Source organism: Eumetopias jubatus, unplaced genomic scaffold (assembly GCF_037043125.1).
Source record: "Eumetopias jubatus isolate StellerSeaLion01/CBP00866 unplaced genomic scaffold, mEumJub1_p1.0 scaffold_5, whole genome shotgun sequence".
Lineage (NCBI taxonomy): Eukaryota > Metazoa > Chordata > Mammalia > Carnivora > Otariidae > Eumetopias > Eumetopias jubatus.
The window spans coordinates 31,311,043-31,322,720 of NW_028274811.1; the positions used below are offsets into that span (position 1 = coordinate 31,311,043).

Here is an 11,678-nt window from a genome sequence, read left to right on the forward strand (position 1 = left end):
TTACAAATTATGCAAGGAAAGAAGATGTAAGCCAAGCATATTTATATCCAGCAGACTTGTGCTGCAAGTTTGTAAAGGCTCAAATAGTTTTGAACGTGCAAGAACCCAGAGATTATTGTTGTATCCCTAAGGATTCTACGAGAATGATTAGAGAAATTTTGAAAAAAGGAAGAGGGCAGAGGGAAGGTATAAAGTAGAAAAAGTTGACTGGTTTGAAAATATAGCTAAAAGTTAAAGAATTATCATTTAGAGTTAATAATCAGTAAGAGTAAATTTTAGCATATTTAATAATACAATAATAAATAATAAATTGTTTCAATGATTTTAAAACACATTTTCTTTTCACATTTTAACATTGTTAAAATCAAGATGTGCCTATGGTTGACAGGGTGTCATACGGTAATTGGCAGCCTTTCTTTCTTAAGTGGTCCATAAACAATGGTGTGTCTTACACTAGACTCTATCTCTCAGATACAATGAAACATAGTAATAAGACTAAATACATTGGGACGCCTGGGTGGCTCAGTCGGTTAAGCGTCTGCCTTCAGCTCAGGTCGTGATCCCAGGGTCCTGGGATCGAGTCCCACATCGGGCTCCCTGCTCGGCGGGAAGTCTGCTTCTCCCTCTCCCTCTGCTGATCCCCCTGCTTGTGCCTTCTCTCTGACAAATAAGTAAAATCTTTAAAAAAAGACTATAGTTGGGTAATGGAGAGGAAGATGAGGAGGAGGAAAAAACTACAAGCTCATTTTCTTGTTGAACAAGGGTCATTGTTTCTTTGTTGAGGGAACCAAAGCAAGAAGAGAGGACCCAAGTTGCATAAAAGGATCCATGAACAAAAGCAAACCACTAAAACAAAAATATATACCATCCTAAGGGCAGAAGAACCAAAACAAAAACAAAAAACAAAATATGCCATGTGGTAAAAAAATTTAAAACATACCATAAAACAGTATAACTGTGACCAGTTATGTCTGACATATCAGTAGAAGCAACTACACTTAATTTACTTAAAAAGAAAAAATTTCAGATTGAATCACAAAGCAACACCCAGTTCTATGCTATATCCTAAAGTATATACCTAAAACAAAGTGATTCAGAAAAGTTCACTATAAAAGCATGAGCAAAGGTGTAAACAGGTAAGCAAAAGACTTAGAGGACACAACTGAGTAAGGTAGAATTCTAGACCTACAGCTCTGAATGAGATGAAGGGCACTTTATAGTGCTAACATCAACTTTAATAGTTATGATTATCTATGCACCAAATAATACAGCATCAAATTCCATCAAGTATGGCCTACTAAACTTATAAAATGAGAAATAGGAACACTAAAAAGAGAGATCAGGAAAAATAAAAGGATAAGAACTACAAAACAATATAATGAATACGGTGATCTTATAGTTACGTATTTAACTTTTTTTTTTAATGTTTTATTTATTTATTCATGAGAGTCAGAGAGAGAGAGAGAGGCAGAGGGAGAAGCAGGCTCACCACAGAGCAGGGAGCCTGATGCGGGACTCGATCCCAGGACCCTGGGATCATGACCTGAGCCGAAGGCAGACGCTTAACCATCTGAGCCACCCAGGCGCCCCGTATTTAACTTTGTACTCTCAGAAGATAGATCTGCTTTTCAAAAACCCATTCATAACAAATGTTCATATAGGGGCACCTGGGTGGCTCAGTTAAGCATCTGCCTTCAGCTCAGATCATGATCCCAGGGTCCTGGGATTGAGCCCCACATCAGGCTCCCTCTGCCCCACCCCCCACACCCTCGCTCGTCCTCACTCTCTATCTCAAATAAATAAATAAAATCTTTAAAAAACAATGATCATCTATTGAGCCACAAAGAAACTCAATAAACTCCAAAAACTGGTTAATATAGGAAAAATTATTTAAAAGCAACGTAGTAAAAATGTTTTAACAAAATCAGAAAAAAAAAGATTATTTAACCAAGACTTTAAACTATTAAACAATTCTTGGGGTGCCTGGGTGGTTCAGATGGTTAAGCACTGGACTCTTGATTTCCACTGGGGTCATGATCTCAGGGAGGTGAGACTGAGTCCCTTCTGAGAGTCCACACTCAATGGGGAGTCTGCTTCTCTCCCTCTTCCTCTGCAACCCGCCCCCCGCACTGCCCCACTCACACTTGCATGCACTCTCTCTCTCTAAAAATAAATAAAATCCTTGGGGCACCTGGGTGGCTCAGTCAGTTAAGTATCCCACTCTTGATTTCAGCTCAGGTCATGATCTCAGTGTTGTGAGATCGAGCCCTGCATGAGGCTCCACGGTCCGTACAGAGTCTGCTTGAGATTCTCTCCCTCTGCTCCTCCCCCCAACTTGCATTCTCTCTTTCCTTCTAAGTAAATAAATACTTAAAAATAAATAAAATCTTTAAAAAAACTATTAAACAATTCTTGAATCAAATAGGAAATACAAAATGAAATTGCAGAATTCTTAAAAAAACAATAAAAACACTATAGAGCAGAATCTATGAGGTAAGGTCAAATGCCAGAGGGAAATCAACAGACTTAAATTTATCAATAAAAATCAAGACTGAAAAACTGTACGTAACTCAAAAAGTTAGAAAAGAACAATAAATAGAAAAAACAGAAATAAGAAATAAAAACAAAAACAGAATTAACGAGTGGCAAATACAAAGTTGTATAAATAAATAAAATGGCTGGTTCTTTGAAAAGATGAGTGGGAAGAAACTACTAGCCAACAAACATGGAATAAGAGGGAGAAAGCATAAACCTGCATAGTAAGAAATTGGAATGGGAGAAATAATGAAAAAACAAGTAATTAAAAAAATACCACTAAAACTGAAGAAACAGAAACAAAGGGAAGGATATTCCACGCTCATGGATTAGAGGCCTTAGTACTGTTAAAATGTTCATACTACCTGGAGCAATATACAGATTGAATGCAATCCCTATCAAAATTCCAATGGCATTTTGCACAGAAAAAGAACAAACAATCCTAAAATATGCATGGAACTACAAAGACCTCAAATAGTCAAAGCAATCTTGAGAAGAGTAACTGGAGAAAGAAGAAAGCTGGAGGCGTAATACACCCTGATTTCAAATTATATTACAAAGCTTTTGGGGCACCTGGGTGGCTCAGTCAGTTAAGCATCTGACTTTTGATTTCCACTCAGGTCATGATCTCAGGGTTGTGAGATCAAGCCCTGCATGGGGCTCTGCGCTGGGTGTGGAGCCTCCTTAATATTCTCTCTCTCCTTCTCCCTCTGCCACTCTCTCACCCTTGCTTGCACACTCTCTCTAAAAAACAAGACAAAAACAAAACAAAACAAAAAAACCCAGAGCTTTGGCAGTATAAATATTCTGGTATTTGCATAAGAAGAGACACAAAAACCAATGGAATAAAATAGTCCAGAAATAAACCCTCCCATATATGACCAATTAATTTATGACAAAAGTGCCAAGACTATACAATGGGGGAGGGACAATCTCTTTAATAAATGGTGCTGGGGAAACTAGACAGGCACATGCAAAAGAGCAAAACTGGACCAATATCTTACATAAAATTTAAATAAAATTAACACAAAATGGATTAAAGACTTGAACATTAAGACACGAAACCATAAAACTCTTAGAAGACAACGTAGGCAGGGGCGCCTGGGTGACTCAGTCATTAAGCGTCTGCCTTTGGCTCAGATCATGATCCCAGGGTCCTGGGATCAAGCCCTGCATCGGGCTCCCCGCTCCAGCTCGGCTGGAAGCCTGCTTCTCCCTCTCCCACTCCCCCTGCTTGTGTTCCCTCTCTCGCTGTGTCTCTCTCTGTCAAATAAATAAATTTAAATAAATAAATAAAAATAAAAATAAAAAGACAACATAGGCAGTAAGTTCCTTGTCATCAGTCTCAGTGATGATTTTTTTGGATCTGACACCAAAAACAAAGGCAGCAAAAGCAAAAACAAAACAAGCTAAAAAGCTTCTGTGCAGCAAAGGAAACAATTAACAAAATGAAAAGCCAACCTACTGCATAGAAGAAAATATTTGCAAATTATATATCTGATAAGGAGTTAATATCCAAAATATAAAAAGAACTCATACAACTCAGTAACAACTCAAAACAATCCAACTGGAAAATGAGCAGAGGATCTGAATAGACATTTGTCCAAAGAAGACATAGAGATGGTCAACAGGTACATGAAAATGTGCTCAACATTCCTAATCATCAGGGAAATGCCAACCAAACCGCAATGAGCTATCACCTCACACTAGTCAAAATGTCTGTCATCAAAAAGACAAGAGATATCAAGTATTGGCAAGGATGCGGAGAAAAGGGAACTCTTGTGCACTGTGGGTGGGAATGAAAACTGGTGCAGCCACTGTGGAAAACAGTATGGAGGTTCCTCAAAAAATTAAAACTAGAACATATGATTACCAGTAATCCCACTTCTGGGTATTTATCTGAAGGGAATAAAAACAATTCTAAAAGATATCCATACCATGTTCATTGCAGCATTATTTAGAATAGCCAAGACGTGGAAATAACCTAAGCGTCCATCAATGAATGAATGGATAAAGAAATGGATATATGTATAAAGGAATACTAATCAGCCATTTAAAAAAAAAAAAAGGAGGGTGCGTGGGTGACTCAGTGGGTTAAGCAACTGCCTTCGGCTCAGGTCATGATCTGGGAGTACCGGGATCGAGTCCCGCATCAGGCCTCCCTGCTCAGCGGGGAGTCTGCTTCTCCCTCTGACCCTACCCCCTCTTCTGCTCTCTAATAAATTAAAAAAAAAAAAACCTCATTTAAAACAAAAAGGGAAATGCTGCCACTTGTAACAATATCGATATACCTTGAGAGAATTATTTTAAGTGAAATAAGTCAGAGAAAAACAAATACTGTATGATCTCATATGTGGAATCTAAAAACAACAAAAAAACAAAAAACTGAACTCATAAATAACAGAGAACAGATTGGTGGTTCAAGAGGGGGAAGGGTGGGAGTTGGTGAAATGGGAGAAGGTGGTCAAAAGATACAAACTTCCAATTATAAAATAATTTCCGGAGATGCATGTACAGCATGATGACTACAATTAATAATACCATATTGTATATTTGAAAGTTACTAAGGGAGTAGGTCTTAAAAGTCCCAATCACAAGAAAAAAAATCTATAACTGTGTAGTGATGGATGTTAACTATTAACTACACTGACTATAGTGATCATTTCACAATATATACATATATGAAATCATTATGTTGTATACCTGAAAAAAATCACTAAGAGACTTTTTTGTATAACTCTTTGCAAATAACATCTGAAAAACTGAATGCAGTGGGTAATTTTTCTCTGAAAATAAATTTACCAAAACTGAGCCCAGAATAGAGCTTACAAAGGCTAAACAAATCCACTCTGTAGAATATTATAAAGTCATCACAGCTACCTGAAAAATAAATCAGGCCCAGATGGCTTCACAAAGGAATTTTATCAGATTTGTAAAGAACAAATAGTTTCAATCTATTTAAGCTGTTCCAGAAAAAAAGAGAAAATGGAAAGCTTCCAAATTATTTTTATAAAATGGCTATATAGTCATTATGTAAAATGACTATATATATATACACACTATATATACACATACACACACATATAAAATAACAATATATATACACACACATACACATATCACTTATAAATTTTGATCAAAAATCCTAAATATTAGCAACAGAACCTAACAGAACACTGTAATATATCATGATTCAATAGGGTTTATTCTAAGAATGGAAAGACAGTTTAAAATTGGTAATCAACTAATTAACATAATTCATTCTATTAATAGATCCAAAAGGAAAGTTGCATGATCATTTTCCACAGATGCTGGGTATTTGATAAGATTCAGCATCCAATCTTAGGGGGACAACAAAACAAAACAAAACAGAAATCAATGGACACTTCCTTGATACGGTAAAAACATACTTAATCTCACCCCTAAGCTAGCACCTTACTTAAAAGGGAAACAATGGACATGTCAGGAAACACTGGACATGTCAGCCAAAAACAATTAAGTAAGAAAAATAAACTAGAAGTGTAAGAATTGGGAGGGAAGAGATATAAACTACCTTTACTTGACATATGATTCTCTTAAGTTTCCTTATGCAAATAGGTATGCATGTTTCCTAGGTATGCAAGTACCAGAATTCAATATAGCAATAATAAAAAATAATTTACAGTTATGTCATATATGCAAACACCAACCAGTTCATTAAAAATTATAACATAATACTCTCTAATAGCAACAAAATAGAAAATGCCCAAGAATAAAAAGTGTTTAAAACCAAGATGAGGAAAATTAAAGCATGCCTTAAAGATACAAAATACACTTGATCAAATATGAATATATACTTTCAGTCAGGACCTAATCAGGAAAATGGAGTACACATTATATATTTTTTTATTTATTATTATTTCTTTTTTAAGATTTTATTTGAGAGAGAGAGCACAAAGGGGGTGTGAGAGGGAGAAGCAGGCTTCCCGCTGAGCAGAGAGCCTGATGTGGGACTCGATCCCCAGACCCTGGAATCATGACCTGAGCTGAAGGCAGCTTAACCGACTGAGCCACCCAGGTGTCCCCACATTATATATTTTAAACAGAAAAAATTTACTACAGGGAACTGGTTACATAGGTACTGGAAGGCAGAAAAAGTAAAAACACTGACACAACTCATACTCTAGGAAGATGCTACCACTCCCAAGGCTAAGGTTACAAAAGGTGAAGTTATCTGAACCTCCTCTTAGAGAAAGAGCCTACAGAGCTATTGTTCAGACCTCTGAGGTAATCCCTATCCCATTCCTGCTGTTACTATTTCTGAGGGAGTATGGTGAGCCTGGTTCTGGGTGTGCCGAAAGGCTCTGGCATGCCGCAGCCATGCAGCAGCCCCAGCTGCTGGAGGGGACTACCATTAGCAGAAGCAATGCAGACAGATAAAAACCCAGATCCTTCACCCCACCATCCACCACGAAGGCAAAACCTAACAAGCCAGAGGCAAGAGTCTGGGGAATGAGGTTTATAAAACCTGAGGCCTACCACCATAGAGCATAAAAGGGTAAACTTTGAGTTGAGAGAAATCAGCTAAATAGTAGGTCCAGGTGACCCTTTTGGCTATTTAGTATACACATTTGAACTTGCATAAAATGACATTAACTATTTTTCATGGTTCCCTCCAATAAGGTGGAACTATCCTTTATACAAATGAAGGCACTTTTATCCTCTCCCCCAAAAGGGAGAAGCAAAGTCCCAAGAATATCTATCTCTGGGTGATGTTAAGACCATTCCTAATGATATCACAATTCCTTAAGAACTTAATGTTTAAACTACAAAGTTTGGGTTTTTTTTAGTAAACTCTACCCACCACATGGGGCCTGAACTCACAACCCCAAGATCAAGAGTTGCATGCTCATAGTGACTACACCAACCAGCTATCCCTAAACTACAAAGTTTATTTTTGGACATAAAACAGGCATACCCCAGAGAATTCCCTGGGTTCCAAATATAGCCCTCTCTGCACCTGTTTTGTAGCAGCAACAAATTTCCCCTTGGTACTCAGTCCATTGGGTACCCACTCCTTTGCTTGCTTGCTCAGTAGCCTGAGGAATCCCAAATGGCCAGGTGATAGTCTCATATACTTATAGTCAGTTATCATGTCCCTTGGTGGAAGCACATCATCTATGAAGGTCTGATTCTTTGAGGAGCTCCCCTGCTACCAAATACTCGTTAGTCCAGTCAGAAAAACAAAAACACACAAGGCAGTCAAAAAAGAGGGCCTTTACTACAGAGAATTCCTTCCTGAGGTATTAGAGGACTAGAAGAGCCAGTGTTGGAACACTAAATGAATGCAGGGACAACAGTAAGTGACAGCTACCATCTACAGGGAAGAGGTGAGGCGATTAGAACCTTGAAACTTGGAGAAAATGCCCCCAGAATTGCCACTCTGTTTGTGAGGAAAGGCGCCACTTTCCTGTGAATGTCAAGGCAGGCTTCACAGAAGCAGTGATGGTTGAGATGGGTTTTTTTGAAGGATGAGTCAAGTTTACTAGGCAGTCTATTTAACCCATAGTACTACCACATCTGTTATTACAGGCCTGGTCATTCAGAAATAGTGCATGGCCTACCACTTTAACACCATATTAAAAGTGTAAGTGAATATGTCAAAACGTGAATGCTATAATGTGGCCAAAATAAAACTAGCAAGATGGAAAGCCATCCTTTCCTACTTATGCTATGTTGGTTTAAAAGCAGACAATGTCTGATAGTTTCTCTGACCAGAACAGCACATATTTATTAAGTCAACAGTGTACAACTTCGGCATCACCATCCTCTCTGGGCAAAGTAATCAGAATCCTTATAAAGGGATCAACTTTGGTACTTCAAATCACTGCTGGAGCAGGGCAGTATCGTACTGATTTACTGAGAAGACTTTGGATCTGGGGCGCCTGGGTGGCTCAGTCTTTAGGCATCTGCTTTCAGCTCAGGTCATGGTTCCAGGGTCCTGGGATCGAGCCCCACGTCGGGCTCCCTGCTCTGCAGAAGCCTGCTTCTCCCTCTCCCACTCCCCCTGCTTGTGTTCCCTCTCTCCCTGTGTGTCTCTGTCAAATAAATGAAATCTTAAAAAAAAAAAGACTTTGGATCATATCAGGATGCAAGGTCTCCTTTTTTTAAAGATACATTTATTTATTTACTTATTCAGGAGAGAGAACACTAGCAGGGGGAGCGGCAGGCAGAGGGAGAAGCAGAAGCAGACTCCCCGCTGAGCAGGGAGCCCAATGCGGGGCTCGATCCCAGAACCCTGGAATCATGACCTGAGCTGAAGGCAGATGCTTACCCGACTCAGTCACCCAGGCGCCCCTCCTCTTTCCTTTTTTTTTTTTTTTTTTTTAGTGCTGTCCCTATTTTCTACATTACATAAGAGTGCATTTTTTCTAAAGTTGGGAAAAAGTTATTTGGACACTAAAAAGGAAGCGAGTGGTAGTGAGGACAAAACACAGGAAGGACTCTTTAGGAGCAGAGACAAATGTAGCAATGATTTTCTGTTATGAGGAACTTATTTTGGGGTCTGTGGGCAGACTGGAGTGCACAGATTGATGCAGTAATGTTGAAAAGGGGACCAAGGACTGTTAGGTAAGACTGCAGGGGTCTGGCTTTGAAGCAGCTGGGAGGGCAAATACCCACAGATGTGTTTGAAGTACATCTGCTTCATTACACAACAGAAGCACAGAAAAGAACAGTTCAGCTTTAGCCTAGTGAAGAACAGAGAACGTGAGAAATTCAGCTGGAGAGGCAGGGGGGAAGAGGCAGTGAAACGAGAATAAGCTGATGATTTTTAATTTAAAAAACCCATAACTCTGGTGAACAGTTCTAACACCAAGTCCTCTCAAATGAATCTGATGATGCATAGATCTTAAAGCCAGGAAGGGCAAAACTCCAGTAGGGCTCAAAACCACAGCCCTGGAGAGACTAGTTTTAAGATTTTCAACCCCATGATGCTCAAGTGCCAACGATGCTTGTCCTCTGACTTGACAGGAGATTCAAAGTGCAAAGCAGATGAAAAAGTGGAAAGAGAGGCTTGAGAAAAAGTATTATTCTGCAGAAATTCAAGATGACTACCAGCCTGTCACTCAACAGGAATTTCGAGAGTAAGTATATGTTCTAATCAGGGCACTGTGGGATATCATGATATGGGGACTGGGGCCATGAGTTACATTATTTTCCTGAAACCAGACCTTATTCTGTTGAATATGGTCATCTTTTTAACCCAACTTTGAAATTAAACAGAAAGCACAAGACTCTATTTGTATAAATGTAAGGTGAGAGTGGAACCAATTGCTTTTATCCTTACATCTCCAAATAGGAACTGCCATTTAGATTTGATATGCATAGCAAACACTGTTCTCCAGTTTTACAATATAAGATCCAAACTTGGCCACACTAGGCATGTTTTAGAAGCTTAAAATACTATCTTCCCACTCCCAAGTACTTAACAATAGGTACTAATAACGTGCTGACTCTTTATGCACAAAGGTATGTTACTCATTCTCTGCTTCCTTCTAAATTGTCCTCTAGACTCTTTTTATATGCCGTGGAGCTGGAGAAAGAATTACACTATGTCAGTCTAAAACTAAACCGAGTGATGAGAAAGATTTCAACTCTACAACCTTGAGAGAAGTGCAGGTGAGAACCTGTGATATAATCATTGAGTATTTCTAACAAAGATTTATCCTTGTACTGAATTATTTCCTAAACATGTCCCCATTACAGGTACACTTTAAAAACACTACACCACCTATCAGCAAACTATTGTCAGTCAATGATGATCTCAAAAGATTTCCAGAAATTAAGTGCCCCTGAACAGGACCTACTGTACAATCCACATGTATTACAGCATGCATCCAGGGTACACACGCAGTTACACATAAAGGATTTTATGAGATTTATTAAATTCTCGCAATGTGAAGATAAAGTACAAAATAATGCTGCTTATGGTTCATGGGGAAGGTCTCTAATAGGTCACTAAGCAGTAAGGTCAGTTTTCTCAGTGTTACCTAGAGTATAAAAACTGTTGGTGCTTTCATCATATACCATGTTCTAACTTCTTCTGGCCATAGATAAATTAATAAATACTTAGGATTTTGGAAAACCATTATATAAGACCCCAAATAAAATAATCTCACCTCCATTCTTTCCAGTTTGAGGTCACCTAGAAAAAGCTAAAATGTAGAAGAACAAACTTCCCAATCACCTACAGAAATTTCACTAATATTTTCAAACTGGAAATTCATCTAGAAAATTCCTAAAGTAACACATTTAAAGTTTCCTAAAAGTATTTCCTCACCAATCTAAAAGCAAAATATACTTTAAAAAACAAAGAGCAAGGTAGGAGTATCAGGGTTATGAGAAGTCAACTTAATGTATGAGAGGTAGGAATGACAGCACTGCAAAAGCCCTGTCTGGGTGGTTGGAAAGTTGTGTTAAGTAGTAACTCTTTTAATTTCTTTAGTGGGTTACATATGCCCTCCTACAAGAGCCATATGTTCTCTCGGCACAAACACCATCATCTGACCATAGTACTCGACTTCCACATTGATGCTCAATAGATTTTAAATCTACCCGCCTCCCTGAGGCCAACCTCTTCTCTTAGAAAACTGTACCTCAAGTTTGCTTAGTAGGATAATTCACTGCAACAAGAAATGCTGACGGTTCTCCCTGCACCTTCTCCCTGCACTTCTGGATAATTCACTGCAACAAGAAATGCTGACGGTTCTCCCTGCACCTTCTCCCTGCACTTCCACAAGGCCGTCAACAACATGGCCTTTCCTTGTCTTACCAATCCTCAGGGCTGTAGCCAGCCAAGTGGTTTAGCAACCTGTTGTCCCCCCACGTGGTCCCGCACTGAGGTAACTCAAACAAAGCCTAAGAACATTAAGGCAAGGGAACACTTAAGGTCTTTTTCTTTTTGAACATCTAGTGAAAACAAAACAAAAAACATTTATATTGACTTGGAACATTCGAGTTCTTTTATTACAAAAGTCTATACAATGAAGTGCCAGACACAGCAATGCAATTATACTGGTGGTCATATATATCTATATATTATTTGTATATAGATATACAGTTTTTACTTGTACCAAAGTAAAACTATCACAAACTGCCTAATT

The 11,678-nt window shown here is 38.6% G+C and overlaps 1 protein-coding gene across 1 annotated transcript in view; it reads left to right on the forward strand.

The window, feature by feature from the left end:
• Positions 1–10,183, forward strand: part of PKD2L2 (polycystin 2 like 2, transient receptor potential cation channel) — a 37,566-nt gene extending 27,383 nt beyond the window's left edge. Inside the window, exons 13-14 of the mRNA XM_028103737.2 lie at positions 9,547–9,659; positions 10,087–10,183. Of these exons, the coding sequence (XP_027959538.1) occupies positions 9,547–9,659; positions 10,087–10,183 (210 nt within the window). The remainder of the gene's footprint in view (positions 1–9,546; positions 9,660–10,086) is intronic.
• Positions 10,184–11,678: the final 1,495 nt, after the last annotated feature.